This window comes from Lasiodiplodia theobromae (assembly GCF_012971845.1).
Source record: "Lasiodiplodia theobromae strain AM2As chromosome Unknown scaffold_21, whole genome shotgun sequence".
Classification (NCBI taxonomy): Eukaryota; Fungi; Ascomycota; class Dothideomycetes; order Botryosphaeriales; family Botryosphaeriaceae; genus Lasiodiplodia; species Lasiodiplodia theobromae.
In genome coordinates this window covers 195,926-211,537 of record NW_023336419.1, presented here as the reverse complement: position 1 = coordinate 211,537, position 15,612 = coordinate 195,926, and the positions used below count along the sequence as shown (strand labels likewise).

Below are 15,612 nucleotides of genomic sequence, written 5' to 3'. Positions count from 1 at the left end.
CTTCACCACTTGCTTGATAGCTCTATGGCAGTTTGGAATATGTGTCTACATCTATGTGAGGCTGCTGGATTGTCTATCGTTCGTGGTCTGGGACAACTACACGGCGACATCTCCAGCTCACCCATATTGCCTGAATGGTCGCGAGTCACGGCGTGAGTCTCTGAAGCAAGTGTCCAAATCAATTTATCTTTTGATTTGCATGGGCTTGTGTCAAAGAAGCTCTGTATGACTAGCTGTGGCCTCTATGGAAGTAGCTTTTTGACTATTACCTTTCTTGTTCGGTCACCACATATTAGCCGGAAAGCAAGACTGAAACTCCCAGAGCTAACGTCAGCCACGCCAATTGATGCAATCCACGGCTGCCATGTCGTGTGACTGAAGCTGCTCAAGCCTTTTCCACGAGTGGAATGTCCTTGAAGCTCGTGTGAACAGTAAAAGCCTCGCGATCGTCGTCCGAAAGTGGCTCATTGCCTGGACGGTCGATGACGAAGGACTTCATGCCGGCCTCAAGTGCGGCCCTGACCTCTGTAGTGTGGAGCGGTTAGATCTCCCATTCGCCCCAATTGCGCGCGGCCACATACCTTTTACGTTGTCACTAAGGAAGAGGATCTCATTGCACGGCTTCCCCAGCGCCCCCGCAATCTTCGTGTAGCTGGCGGCTTCCTGTTTGGGGCCGGCGTTTTGCGTGTCGAAGTAGTCGACGATCAGGTCGTTGATGTCCTCACCGAGATAAGGGCGGTGGAGCTTCTTGTGCTTGCGCTCCTGGACGCCGGGCAGCCTAGCTGGGGGATCCACCAGCGGCTCGGTGGCCTTGGGCTTCTTGGCCGCCGGCTCCTCAACGCTTTCCTCCTCGGGCTCATCAGCTTCGTCCGGCTTGCGCTTCTTCTCGGAGCTCTCGGCAACGTCGTCGTTGGCGGCCACTTGGGCGCCGTTGGCATCAGCGGTGCCGACGTGGCCGAACAACAACTTCTGAGCAGGCACGCTCCCGGACGAGAAGATGGCGATCTGTTTACCCTTGGCATGCCAGTCGCGTAGCTGGGGCAAGACGTCAGGGTACAGTGGCGCGACGAAGGCGCCGGTATTCCAGCCGTTCTTCCAGAGATAACCTGCAGACCATTGCCGCGTGAGCTGTGCGATCCACCAGTGGTCCCCTCTGTGGCTGCCGATCTGTGCGTGGGTGCGGGGGATACGCTGAAGGCATTGCCAAACCGGGCGGCGGCTTGGGGGGTCACGTTGGAAACGGACCGATGTCGCAGCCGCCGCTAGTCCGCAAGCTCAGGCCGCCTGCCACGTATCCGCTCTATGCGCGTGTGACGGCATCTGGTGGTGACCGAGTTACGTACCTTGCAACTTCTTCAGATACGGCACCTTGGAGTCCTGTTTCATGAGATTGATCGCATAGTCGGAGAATGTTTTGGCCGACTTCTGCGCAAGCTCAGGGAAGGCCTCCACGTAGCTCTTGAACTCGGCGTCGTCCCATTTGGCCGCCGCCGTCTCAGGGAGCACCTCGATTGCGTACGGAAACTGCTCAATCGCGTAAGCGTTATGTCAAAGCAAACATGCTATCAGCGCTCGTGCAACGCATCTGCCCCAATTGCGTGCACTCATGAACCTCGAGCCCTAGAACGATCCCAACGGGCGCCCGCATCCAAAGCGACCGGTGAACTCCACCAGCTCCGCATTATCTGTGCAACGACGACATTCGCTAACGATATGGGAAATGAGCCACCGGGGCTCTCTCTCTGCACGGCATTGATGCTCTGACGTCTCGCGACGGGATAATTAGGAGATGGGTGCTGGAAACGGAGAAACTGGCAACATCATTGCCCGGACGAGTAAGGGGCTATGACATGCCCGCGTTGTGAAGCGACATGTGCCGGATCATGGACGCCACAACATTGACAGGATCTATCTCCAGCCCGTCTTACGTCGGCAGAGACCGCAAATCCGATAGAAGTGTTGAGGACACGAGTCGTTTCAACAAGGGGGAGGCGCTTCGCGCGAACCGAGCCCGAGGTGCTCGCGATCGTCAACGATATCGTCCGCGGGCAGCTATGACCGTGTTCCTTTGCGCACCGGGTTCTTGGCATTGCTTGACTGGAGCAAGGGAGGGGAAATGTGAAGAAGTTCGTGCTCAATATGCCAAGCAATATGCGGAAATGAGGCAGTGACTCGGACGTCTGACTGGACCAGCAGAGCAGACAAACCCATCGCGGTCAAGCGTTTTACTCCACGTGTGTTTGCTCCAGCAGCTCAACAGTTGCACGGGAAGGCGAGCCTTGACCAGCGGCGACGTGCCTCAACGAGGCCTGTCCGGTCCGCGGGTGCCCTTGCTGGAGATTGATTCAGTTGCAAGATCTCTGGCTGGCTTGAGCAAGCCCGGACGAAACAGATCTGAGAAACTGTCAAACACGCGCTTCGCTCCAGCGCAGCAACGCGCGTCTTACCTGGCAGCCAGGTAGCCAGGTGGAGTTTCGCTACACCTCCTCTTTTGCCGCTCGCGGACGTGGACTCCCAAACAGAGCGGTGGACACGCGTAGGTGAGAATGTGATCCGGATGGGTCTGCCATGTCTTTGTCCGGGTGATGTTGCCCACGTGTTGGAACAAGTCGAGGGCGCCGGTGGCGCAGGAGGAGCCTCGCGCCATACGGCGGTGTGCAGTTTTCGCCGGAATGGGAGTACAAAGGTGGTGTGGTGAACACGTTCGCGGAAACTTGGCTTCTTACACGTGGGCAGGAAAAAAAGAAAGCAGGTGGAGAGTCCCGGACGAAAAAGAAAGAGGCGGTTGAGATAGGATGGAGCAAGGAAAAAAAGCTTACCAGGACCTCTCTGACGAATGAGATGGAGCACACGGTGCCCTCTGCAACAACCCGGGTCAGCGACTATCACCAAGACGAACAGCACCTGCAGGTCGGATCAATGCGAGCGAGGCGGAGGAGCCGCACACGGCAGGCGCTCGCATGCGGCACGCAGTAGTGTCGTCGACAGTCGGTGAGCAGCCGAAGTCGGGCGCGCAGGAAAAATTTTGCTGCTGAGACAAAGAACATACCGATGTCGAGCAGGAGGGTGGTGACGGGCTGCAGGTCGGCCGCCATGATGGAACAAAGGTGTAGCTAGTCAATTGAGGATCCTCCGGAACCAACCGAGCAGTGAAAGAGTAGTGGGCTGCTTCTATGGAGCCTCAGCAGAAACTCGCATCGACTCCACACCAACGATCTACGCGACAACGCCGCAGACCCTCTGCGGGCCGACACGAGGCCGATCCGCAATCGGCTGCTGCTCCACGCTCCACCACGAGCAGCGTGCTGCTGTGGCTGACTCTTGGTCTCCGCTACTGCATAAGTGGCCGGCAGTCACAGATAGTGTTCACAAAGTCGGTGTACCATCACCCGCAGCCGTTATACCAGCGCGACCAATGTAGATGTGCAACTGCTATCGCTTGGGGCCAGAACGGCGCCCGCATGCACCCGCCTGCATTAGCCGGCTCGCGCGGTGGCGAGACATGGGCGGCATAAGCGGGCGCGCTTGTGCCTGCGTCCAGCGAACGGCAGCGCGCGCAGCATCGGCCAAGCCCAGCTCGTCGCATGCGCGAGCTTCATTCCTCTGCCTTGGTGCTGACCGACTTTTGGCCGTGCAGAAAACGGGCAAGCGGCCATGGCCGAAATTAACAGCAGCGCGTCCTTGCGGGAGCTTGACGCCTCCACATCCCGCAGCGCGCGTCCCGAGCAGACGGCAATGGGAGGCACGACTCGCGGAGCTCTGACGCTATCGCAGCGTGTGCAGGTCGAGGCCGGAGATGCGCTCGTCTCCTGGCTGCAAGCGAGAGGCTGGCCAGAGCGGTTGATCAAACTCGCGGGGCGGCACAGCAGGCGCTCGCGGGCGAGTGCAGCAATTGCCGCGCCGAACATGGTCGCCTGAGGCCCGCCGGCCACTCGAGACCGCGCCGGGCAGCGTTATTGTGCGACATGTGCCACACGGCGGCATTGGGGCGGCGCTGTTACGAGAGCAGCGATGGCATGACCGTCAGGGCCGTCGTCACCGAGACAAAGGTGGGCGCGTCTGACGTCGATCACGGCGCTTTGCGGACCCTTCAGTGTTATTTCGGGTGGAGCCTTCGGGACATCGTTATTTACGGGCCAGGCAAGGAGACGGCGGGCGAGGGCGTTTCATCAGCAGGGGTGTGCCCTCTGTCGGTTTCAGGGCGCCGGAGGGCGACTTGTGCGAAAGCGGGGAGCCCAGCGAGCGACGAGCGAGCGGCACACGTAATCGCGACAAAGCGCTCGCTGGACGCAGGCGGGCGCGCGTTGCCATGGCGGCCGGGCGAGAAAGCGTGGAATCGGATCGAACCAGTTCGCCACCCAACGCTGCGAGGGTGGGCGGCCGGGCGCGCCGGCTGTTGGCTGGATGTGAGCAAGGGCCGCGCTTTCCTTGCACTAGAGCTGCCACGTTCGCGTGACGGTAAACCCTGGACGCGCTTTCCCCAAAGCGACGGCGCTGGGGGCGGCCGGGGGGTCCCGGCGGCGCGGCCAATCGAGGCCGGGCGCGCGCGTTGCGGATGGCTGTGCCCTGTATTAACGCTCGTCGTCCCTACAACAGCCAGCCCTCTCCTATCTGCCTCGTCCCCAGACTTCCAGCCCTCCTCGCCATGTCCTAACCTCTCGAGCCAAGCTTCGCTCACGTCGTTGCATCCCGCCAAAAGCTGCAGCATTCCTCTCCCTCCGTCCGTTGCCCCCTGCGACTCGCACCTCGTTCCATCATCTGCGCGCCTGCCTGCCGCCTGCCTGCAACACTGCTGCACCAGCCTCGACGAGCGACCACAACACACACGGCTCATCTCTCTCCCGCTCCCCCCAAACTTCTCTTTCGCACCGGAATCCTCTTTCGCACCTCTCGTCTCCACCCCCGAGTGACTCATTGCATTGGGCACTGCCGCCATCCGGACCCACGACCGACTCATACCGAGCTTTGACCTCCTGCCTCGCGTCATCGCAAACCGGATGCTCTGAGCCACGCCGACGACAGCCCAGCCGCTCATCACATCATCCCCACCAGCACCAACGCCTTTAAGCTCCCAGAGTCCGCCCTTTGATGGTACACGCGATCAAAGAACACTCGACAGCCACACCTCTCGCCTAAGGCAGTATCGTCGCCTCCGTCGATCCCGCTGCTACAGCCCTCCCCGAGACCCGGCTCTCGTCTCGACCACCTCTCTGCCGATAGACAACCGCACTCTCCTGGTCAATTCCCCGAGTGTTGGGTGGATCTTCGGGTCTTTCCCTACGTGCCACGACTTCTTCTCTTCTTCCCTTACGCAGCGAGCTCTTGCGATTCCTTCGGCTTACACCATCGGTTCCGGCCTCGGCTTCCGACAATCTTCACACCTATCGACCCTCACCGGCGACCTCAACCGATACTTTTCCTACACTCGTTGATTCGGGTTACACCATACTCTGATCTAATCTCTCAAATGCCAACAACCACACTCCTTCCATTTCCTTGCCTCTAACCTTTCGCGGTTCCTCCACCCACTCGACTCGACCTCTCCTCCTCTGTGCATATATTCCGATTACGACACTATACCACCTGAGCGATACGGTGTTTTTGCTTTGAAGCGCCTAACGAAACTTACAACTACTGTTACTGCAAAAAAAGTCTCTCGACTCTCGGACTTTCCTATCTCCCATTATCTATTCTGTATCATTCTTACCAGGTCCATTTCGCTTTCGCACTAAAAGCACCATAGAACTGGCCTTTTTTTGCTTCCGGAGCGGATTGTCGGCTTGTTCTTTTACGACTCGATTCTTCTTTACGGCGCTTTCTCATTCTTCTGACGCCGGTTTCTTGCTGTACGACCCACCTCGTCGGCCAAACTCCTCGTCCTAATACTTTTGGAAATGGAGTGTATGCGCAATCAGTTCAAGGATGGCGCACTTCTCGACGGACGTTTCGAGACCCTCTCCGCTCTCAATCATGGCTCCTTCGGCATGGTCTTCATGGCCAAGGACCACCACACCGGAGAGACGGTCGCCGTCAAGTGCTTGACCAAGACCACAGATGCCAGCGGATGCCCGTCGGCCTTCGCGATTGATGATCGCTCCGAGGAGCTGACCATTCACCGCAAGCTTAGCTCGCACCCGAACATCGTTAACCTTGTCCATACTTTCGAGACTGAGCACCATGTCTACCTCGTCCTCGAGCTCTGCCCGAATGGCGACCTGTACGAAGCCATTCGCCTCGGCCGCGGCCCCTTGGAGACGGAGCACGTTCGTGAGTTCATGCTCCAGCTGATCTCCGCTGTTGAGTTTATGCACTCCAAGGGTATCTACCACCGCGACGTCAAGCCTGAGAACATCTTCCTCACCCAGGACGGCGACATGAAGCTTGGTGACTTTGGCCTTGCGACTACTGACGAATGGTCTTACGAGTCTGCTGTCGGCAGTGACCGCTACATGGCTCCCGAGCAGTACGACTGCGGGACCAACGGTTACTCGCCTGCCAAGGCTGACGTCTGGGCGGTCGGCATTTGCCTGCTCAACATCCTGTTCTCCCGCAACCCCTTCGCTACGCCTACAACCTCGGACCCCCTGTTCCGCGATTTCGCCAGCGATCGCCAGTCTCTGTTCGATGTCTTCCCCAACATGTCTCAGGACACCTTTGAGGTCCTGATTCACTGCCTTGCCATCGACCCGGAGAACCGTTCGCTTAGCGCAGTCCGCAAGGCCCTCGACCGCGTCATCTCTTTCACCACCGATGACGAGTCGCTCGATGAGTTCTGCAACGAGGACCGCGACGTCATTGGAGCCACCGCCAACCGCGAGCCCCTTCGCACCCCTTCGGTCAGCACTGCCAACCTCGGCCAAGATGGTGCTTTCCCTTGGGCCAGGGCTCTTGCAATGACGCCTCCTCAGCCAGTCCGCCAGCTTTCGACCATTCACGACATGGACAGGTACTCGGAGGATTTGTTCCCCGAGTCGGAGCGCACCGAGGGCGATTGGTGCTCGTTCAAGCCTGAGCGTTCGTCGGTCGTCTCGTTCGTCGACTCTGGCCTTGGCATCTCTTTGCAGTCCAACGAGGGCACGCAGCCTCGTCCCATCCAAAAGGGCTCGTCGAGGCCCTTGGCTATTCCTGGCTCCATGCCCATGCGGCCCATGCCCAGCCTTGCGTCTGCGTTTGGAGCTAAGACCGACATGGTCTCTAAGAGTTGGAGCGACCTTTGGGAGGAAGAAGAGGAGGAGAACCTCGGAGGAATTGAGTACTCCTTCCAGGACAAGCTGGGTTTCAAGGAGCGTGTGTGGAGCAACGAGACTGGCTCTGGCCGCACTACACCTCGCGCTGGCCTGACGGAGATGAAGGACCCTGCTAGCATCCACAACAGCAGGAACCGTAGCCCGCCGGCGGCACCTCGCAGTGTCATCAGCGAGCAAACGGGCTTCATCTTTGAAGACCTGCAGCACCAGTCAAGTGAAAACAAGGAGCAGCGCAAGCCTATTGTTGTGCAAGTACAGCACAAGCCGACCGCTGCTAATCAGCTGACTGGACCCCGCTACTCGCCGCCGAAGAAGCGTTCGGGCTTCGACATGACGGAGAAGTGGGCGGCGCTGGGTGATCGCAGGCGAGCTCAGCCAAGTCCGGAGAAGACCAAGTCGCCGCAGATGGCGCACTCTTTGGGTTCTAAGCAACAGAAGAGCAACAAGACTTTGAATTGGAAGAAGGGTATGGGGTTTGGACATCACAACTTTCATGGATTTGATTTCGGCGTTGGAAAGGGACATCACCAGGGACATCAGGAGTGGAGTTTGAGTAAAGATTGGCGCCAACACGCAACTACCGGCGACGACATCGGCGATCTTGAGTGGGTTGGGGGCTGGAATGACCTTCACTTGTAGTTCGGCTTTCTACACGTGCATTGGGGCAGTAGCGATTGGAGCTACGGCATGCATGGTTAAGAAAGACTAGGAGCTGAACTCGTATCTTCGCATTGGTAGTAGGCCGCTGCGACGACTAGAATGCAAGATTTACCCGCTCAACAAACTGTCTCATGTGTGCTGTGAGGTTTGGATTTCCGAGTGCGGACCTTCGAGTCCCTGAACTGACAGACACTAGGCACAGTTCAACGTCAAGCTGACATGTTACAGGAGCTTTCGGCAGTTCTCGAACGAGACGAGAGCGTCTGCTCTCTTCCACCGGCTCATCCAGGGTCTGACAACACGTGTTGTGGGATCTGGTCGGCTGTCACGGAAGCAATTGGAGCGTCTCGAAGTGCCACTTCGTTCTTGTCTGGCCCCATCCCTACCCTCGAAGTGTTGGCATCAGATCTATGGAACCAACGGGCGGCCAATGACAGCTAGCAGATAACAAGATTTACCTTCCGCGGTTAGGGAACGGTTCGTCGTAGCGCACTCCTTCGTTACCGTAGTTTGTTGCACCTTGTCCCGGCCGGCCCCAGCCACCGAGCCGCCGTCCGTCTTGGTAATTCGCATCGTCGGCCGCCCCTACCGCCGCCGTCGCTATAACTATGGCCCGCGGCCGCCTCGGCCGCCATCAATTCCTCCGGCGAGCCGCGAGGCATTAACCACGGATTTCATCATCGCTCGGAGGCGGGCGTGCTCCGCGCGCGCGCCGGCCGAGCTATCGCATGATTTCTTTTCGATTGGAAATATTGGGCGAGGAAAGGGTGCCAGTAAGTTTAGTGCCGGTTCGGGTCAGAGGTGCATTGGTCCATGGGCCCTGTTTTGAGAGAGAAGCTCCAAGCATTCTGATTGGTGATTGCGCAATGCAATCATCCCTTTACTGGTCTTCTTGCTCTCGTCTTCCCGCCTGCATATCATCATCTGACGATGGGTGCTGGGTTGAGGGATGTTGTTTGTTTGTTTGGTATGTGGAACTCACATCAGCGCGCACATAGCCCACTCCAGTCAGCCTTGCGGGGCGGCGCGGCGGGGGGAAGGGAAGGCTGGGGCATGCTGCAAGAAGGAGGGGCTTTGTGGCAGGGTCGCACGCGCACACTCTCTCACAAACACTGTAGCACCGATCTCCTGTCACGCTCTTCTTGGTGTTGTTGTGCGCGCTTATGCGGTCAGCCATCGTCGGAATGGTTCTCCTCTGTTTCGTCTCACCATCATCACCCTACTAACTGCTAACTTGTTTATTTTTCTCCGCCCCTCCTGCCTTGCTACTCCTCCCCCCCTTCCCCGCTTTCTTGTCTCGTCGCACCACCAGCCTGACCTGTTCATCCCTTGCAGACGTACATACATACGCGTACCTGACAAAACAAAACCTCGCAAGGCTGCTTTCCTTGGGTAAGTAAGTGGGTCCAGGCCTAGGGCCAAGAGCCGGCTGCCACGCTATTATGTCTCCTGTCCGCCTCATAAACAGGAAAGGGATCATTAGGCAGAGGTGATCGTCTCTCATTCCTCCGGCCGCTACGCATTTTTAGGTTCAAGGCTGGGCGGGCGTACGGGGCGTGTGCGGCGGATCCGCGGCAGACATAATTATTATTTCGTTCAAACCCGTCTGTTCGTCGCCCGGCACAGCCCCTCCGGCGGCGGCAGGGCGCCAAAGAAAGTGTAAAACCTGACACTACTTTTACCCAACCCCCTCCCCCCGTTCCCCATGTTTTGGTTCGCTCCACACTTTCCCTGGGCGCTAAGAATGGCAAGGTGTCTCGGAGTCGCTCCCGTGGATCGAAGGCTTATCATTTCACGAACCGTTTCCCCGGCGCGTCCTCCGAGCAGGCTGAGTGGGCGTTTTTTTCTGCGCTTGGCTGCTGTCATACGTGTGATCTGGTGAGCGAGTGTTGTCCAATCGCTTCACTCTTATTTCCTCCAGCCTTTCCCGCTATTCTGGGCTCTAATTATGCAATAACGGTCATGAGCGGGCTGTAATTCGGCCGAATCTTGGAGCAAAGGAAAAGGCAGGGCAGATCACTTGCAGCGGCGGCGGCCAGTAGTCAAGATTGGTAGGCTTGCTCTGCAGCTAGGCTACTAGGTGTTCATCATTACTCGTATCCGCGTCCCCGCCGTCGTTCGTTAATCCTTCGAGACGGGGCGCGGCCCACCGTGGCGCCCAGCGGCCGCCCCCGTCCCCACGGGTGCGCGCGTTGTTTTTAAATCTGGGGTACGCTAGGGTTACGCAAACGTAAAGCGCACGGTTCGCCACGAAAGCCGCTGACGGCTTTTTTGGCGGTGATCAACCAACCCCACTAGCACTTCCCTCCAGGCCCAGCTGGTGAAACTCGCCGCGTGGGGTTGAGTGGCTTTTTGCTTAACTTTTGATGAGAGGTTTTTTTTTCTCCCGAACGGATGATGGCTGGAGTCTGGCTGCTGAGTGGCAGCTCGTGGTGGCGCGGGGAGGGGGAGTTCTGGCTTTGGTACAATATTTCGCCTTTTATCTTCCGTTTTCGGCAGTGAGAAGATGGTCGAGGGGAACGGTTCGCACAGAGCACACCCTCGTTCCTGGCCTTAGACAATAGTGCGAGTCCGAGCTTTTCCAGAGAGCTTCATTCTTTGCCTTTATCGGCTCAATATTGGTCCACCCGCCACGAAGTCAATGCGACGATGGCCCGTTTGGGAAACGAAGCAAATAAACGACCGATTGATCGTTTCCTGCTGCAGTTGTGTCTGGACCCGGGGCGGCCTCCCGCGGAGCCCAAGGCAGATAGATGACCCACGCCCGTCCGGTAGATGCCGTGGGCGTTGTACCTGTACCTGGTGACCATGGTGGAGGGGGGGGCCTGTGTACCTACACACATGAACCCCCCGCTAAACTTGAAACGGGGGCCGTACCCCTCTCTCGCGTACTATGTACCCTGCGCAGGATCACCAGCTCCTGCCAGGTACACACGCGCCCCAAAATAGGCGAGGGCAGCCATGATGAGACAAATCGAACAACCACTGTATTCTAGTCAGGAACAAGAAAACTTGATAATAATAGTAATTATGTTTTATACGTACCTCTCTTCTTTCTGTCTAGTGCGTTCCTGAGCCGCGTCGTGTTTTGTTTTCTCATGTTTCGATTCTCATACAACACAAGTTGGTCTCTGACTTTTGCTGTTTTGGCTGTGGGGTAGAATGCAATCTATCCACGACCAACGAGAGACGGCATTGCGCGCGCTCTTCCCTGCAACGAACTGCGCGTCCGTGCTGGCTGGGCCACGTATCTATCCGCTTCCGTCCGTCCGACCCGCGCCCCGGCCCGTGGCTGCCTGATGCGGGTGCTGTTTGGTTTCTTTTTCCGTTCCCTTTTTTCTTTTTCCTTTGCGGTGTTTCAAGCGAGAGGGAGAGAGCCTAGAACAGAGCTTATACCCGGTAAACACCATACACCCATCACATGATGGCTAAGTCTGTGGAGGGTGGGGAGGGGGATCCCTGATTGAGACAGGCTGGCTGGCTGCCACGTGCCAATGGGCCACTTTGAATCAGTTTCATCAGAACTCATTCCTTCGCCTTCCTCCTTCGTGCATTCTCAGGTAGAGTTCCGATTGGAGGATCACATGTCCAATCTCGTTTGAGTTTCGCAGGGGAAAAGTGAAGTGACGTAAGGGCATTTGGCTGGAATTGGTAGCTCCCCGAAATTAAAGCGAAGAGATAACGACCAGTGTCCGCGTGCGTGTGGGTAAACAGAGGGGTCGAGGCCGATAAGGAAGATTGTCAAGTGAAACCTTATCGCAAGAGGGGTGGGCCGCTGCAGCATGTGATAGAGAAGAAACCGGGGGGAAGCACTGATCGCCAAGCCAGCCAGGTACGTACCCTGCCAGATAAGCATGTGTGTTTTTGGAACTTTGAGCTAAGGGGCTTGTAGGTAGAGAAGCGCAATGACGGCAAGCTCCAAATCCTTCGTGGCGTGACGTGAGTCCCGCTAATTTCTGCCGAAATGCACAATCTGACAGGGTCCTGGTCCTCGGGAAATGCGTCGTCAGCCGAAGGTTGTTCGTTTGCTTGCGTTATCATGACTACTACTGCTTACGCCTTTTTTCGGCTCCTGTAGTTCGTACGAAGCCTACCCTTCGGGATTTGTTTCGGGAATCCTTAGGGGCACCGGATGAATGCTGATCCATGCCTGCCTCTTCTACTACATGATCAAACAGCTGGGCAGTGAGCGTGTAAGGTGGGGCCGATGTGCGGAAAAGAAACGTACGCCACACCCTTCCTGACTAGCCTAAACAGGTAATAGAGGCCGAAGTCTGAATACACGTCCAACCTACTTTGAATGTATCTTTGGTGGAGTTAGTCTTTATTGAATTCAATTGAATTGTTTAAAGAAAGCCAGACCTTCCGTAGGTTGCGTCGAACTGTCGTCCCAGCGACTTTTGATTGAAAATGGTAACGGGAATCCATATTCGAGAAACTATGGCAACCATTCTACCACTTTATGCCTATATAAAGCACCAGACGTGCATGACTATAAAACGACTTTTAAGTACCTGTGTGTCCGCGCCCTCGGCGATACTCTGCTGGGTGAATATGCTTCAGTGTTTGCAAGATGATCAAGTTATATGCTAGGGAAAGAAAGGAAAACAGAAAGCCGATGAGGTAGTACCCTATCCCCCCTAGAGCCGAAACGATCTCTCAGTCTACCAGAGTCGAGATATCCTTATATGTAATGCAAAATTGTCCAACATAAGGAACTCCGTAACCGACAAGTTTCGCAACATAGCGACGGTACCCTAGAAACAAAGCAAAAAGAAAGAGAGAGAGAAAGAAAGAACCACTAAAAACCAGTACTACTCCCTCGGCACATTCTCCTCCCTCCGCCTAAACTCAATCTTAACTGCCGGATCAACAAAGAACTCGGCATCCTTCCCAAACGTCGGGGGCCGCTCAGTAACACCACCGGGCAAGCGGATGTCGTACATGAGCAGCAGGTAGGCGAGGGCGATCTTGGCCTCGTTGGAGGCGAAGAAGCGCCCCGGGCAGGCGTGGGTGCCGTGGCCGAAGCCGAGGTGCTCGGGGCTGGTCGTCACGAACTGCCAGCTGTTCTCCTGGCCGGGCTGCTCGCGCATGCGCAGGAAGCGGCGGGCGTCGAACTTTTCCGGGTCCGGGTAGATGGCCGGGTTGCTCAGGTTGTCCATGGAGCACGAGACGACGGCGCCTTTTGGGATGTGGGTGCCGTCGCTGAGGGTGACGGCTTCTTCGGCGACGCGGTTCATGACGACTGGTGAGGTTGTGTGTTAGCATGATGAGAGAGAGTGAGGAGAGAATGGTGGAAAACTTACGCAGGCCGGGCGGATTCACGCGCTGCGACTCCTTCAGGAAGCTGTCCATCAGCCTCATCTTGTACAAGCTCGTCTTCTTCCAGCCCTCCTCCTTCAGCACCTGGCGCACCTCGGCGCGCAGGTCCTCGATCACGTCCGGGTGCGAAACAAGGTCGAGGACGGCCTGCGTTATCAGCCCGCTCGTCGTGTGCAGCGCGGCGACGGAGAAGAACAGCTGGTTGAGCACGGGGTCGAAGGGGCGGCCCTTTGCGACCTCGTCCATCCACGACACCGTGTCCTTGCCCTTGACCTTCTCGCCGCGCGCCGCCGCCTCGGCCACGGCCTTCCTGCGCTTCTCGATCTCGGGCACGATCAGCTTGCGCGCCTGGGCGATGGAGGCGCGCACCTTGCGCGGGCCCGGCAGGTACGCGTTGACCACCGGCCGCAGCCACGCAGGGTAGTGGCGCAGCTGCTGCACTGCGACGAAAGCCTCGACCGTGTAGTTGACGAAGACGTCGAGCCACTCGCGGTTGCGGCACAGCGACTCGCCCAGGAAGACGCGCGTCGAGAGGCGCGCCACGTAGTCGAGCGTGAAGGGCTTCAGCACCAGTGAGGTCCATTCTTTCGGCTCCCCAAGGCTGTCCAGCAGCGTCAGTTCGCTTTCTTGGCACAAGTCGTCGGTCAGTGTGCCTGGTAATCCGTGTCAGCCAACTTTACAGGCCTGAATATCTTCAGGGGAATCTTACCGAGTGCCTGCGTGAGCTTAGTCCGGACAGTTTCGGTGAAGACTGGCGTTTCAAACACTTTTCCGAAGCCCTCAAAGCCGTCTAGGTGAGACAAAAACTCCTACAATTTGCGCCGTCAGCGATTGCCCGTCTCCTTTCCTGGCCCCTTTTCTTGAATATGTCCTTTGTGGAAAGCGTTCGCAGGGAGGGTTTCTTCAACGCACATTCGCAGTCCACTTCCCGAAGCTGAACCTTTTATCGCTCTTGATCTCATTCACGTACGAGTTCGGCAGGATGATCTTGGGTCCGATGGGGCTGACGACCTGGAACGGCTTCCGGAACTGTATATCTCCACATGTCAGCATCATCTGCTAACAATAAAGAAGCAGAATCAAGGGAAGAACGCACAATGTTCAAACCGTGTTCGACCACTTCTTTCGCGCTTGTGCCCCAGTCCTTCTTCGCCTTCTCATAGTCCTTTTCATTTTGTAGGAAGGCGACTGGGAGCACGGGATATAGTCTTTCGCGGCGGACGTGGATGGCGGCGAGGAGGAGGACAACGGCGGTGGCGACGAGTTGAAGGTAGAAGGTCGTGCTTTGGTTTGCTAGGAGCATGGTGGTTGCAGGAGCGCCGGTGGCAGCTCCTGCCGCAGCTTGTGCTGGCATGGGATCGTCCATCTTCGGTGGAGTTCGTCGGCTATCTGTGAATGCAAACTGTCAAAGGAGAGACGATGATCGTGTATCGTTAGTTCAACCGATCATCTTTGTTGATCGTTTATATATGAACGACTGTTATTCTATAAGATATCTGGTTACTAAGCACCGAATTAGCAACGGAGTGGCCAGTGTCCTCTTCCTCCTTTAGAAATATCGGCCACCCGGATTCCCGCTACCCGAGTTCCCGAAGCCGATGGCCATTGCGGCAGGATCGAGCCAGTCAAAACGCAACGAATGTCATTTGATTGGTTGGTGTGGATCCAAATCCAAACGTCTTTGGTATTTCCTAGGGCCTGCTAGATCGGCTTACTTCACCTCCGCCTCCCGCGTGGCGCCGCAGATGGCGCCGTACTGCAAGCCCTCCGATAGGCTCCTCGTACTTTTTGCATGTCGATCAGCAGCAGAAGGGCATAGCCTCATCTCGTGTTACTTTTTGTGGTTAGTTTTGACGTAGAGAAGCTCGTCATGGCTAGTCACGATGCATTGCCCGTCTCCTGGCGGCCGAGTGAAGCCCGTGAAGACGTGTGACGACCTCTCATATTGGCTTAGGCTTCTGCATCTGAGGCAGCCACTTGCGCAGATCGACTGTCTTCTTCGCCTATCGGGACTTTTCGAGCCCTTCAGACCCGAGACAAGTTGCGTACGACGTGCCGGCGTAGAAGAGGATCCGTGCCGGTTACGAAGCTGCTTTGTCCTATCCGACGGAGATGGAGAGTGGGGATGGATGACGGTAGATTGCGAGTTTAACACTTCTTCTCTATGCAAGAAAATGTGTTATTACAAGTCCACAAAAGGAGATTCTTCTGGTGCTCTATGTACTGAATTCGCAAATGCCACTTCCAGAACTACCGCCCATGGTGTGGGTATCTCATAATGCAATCATGAAAAAAAGAAAAGGCAAGATGTCTCCCTGCCAAATCGAGGAACACCTGGTGTGCCGCTTGTACGCCGAAAAGACGTTCGACCAAAGGAAACTTT

General features: G+C 56.8%; 3 protein-coding genes across 3 annotated transcripts; 1 reads left to right on the top strand and 2 right to left on the bottom strand.

Moving 5' to 3' along the window:
* Positions 1-385: 385 nt before the first annotated feature.
* Positions 386-3,095, bottom strand: LTHEOB_7100 (Enolase-phosphatase E1; the record flags this gene model as incomplete). Its single annotated transcript, XM_035516430.1, has 5 exons — positions 386-525; positions 582-1,106; positions 1,344-1,524; positions 2,820-2,860; positions 3,050-3,095. 5 exons carry the CDS (start codon positions 3,093-3,095, stop codon positions 386-388), a joined length of 933 nt encoding a protein of 310 aa, XP_035371547.1.
* Positions 3,096-5,894: 2,799 nt separating this feature from the next.
* On the top strand, positions 5,895-7,886 carry LTHEOB_7099 (Serine threonine protein; the record flags this gene model as incomplete). Its single annotated transcript, XM_035516427.1, has 1 exon — positions 5,895-7,886. One exon carries the CDS (start codon positions 5,895-5,897, stop codon positions 7,884-7,886), a length of 1,992 nt encoding a protein of 663 aa, XP_035371546.1.
* A 4,835-nt stretch (positions 7,887-12,721) lies between these two features.
* On the bottom strand, positions 12,722-14,532 carry LTHEOB_7098 (Cytochrome p450; the record flags this gene model as incomplete). Its single annotated transcript, XM_035516426.1, has 5 exons — positions 12,722-13,152; positions 13,214-13,882; positions 13,939-14,038; positions 14,142-14,258; positions 14,326-14,532. 5 exons carry the CDS (start codon positions 14,530-14,532, stop codon positions 12,722-12,724), a joined length of 1,524 nt encoding a protein of 507 aa, XP_035371545.1.
* Positions 14,533-15,612: the final 1,080 nt, after the last annotated feature.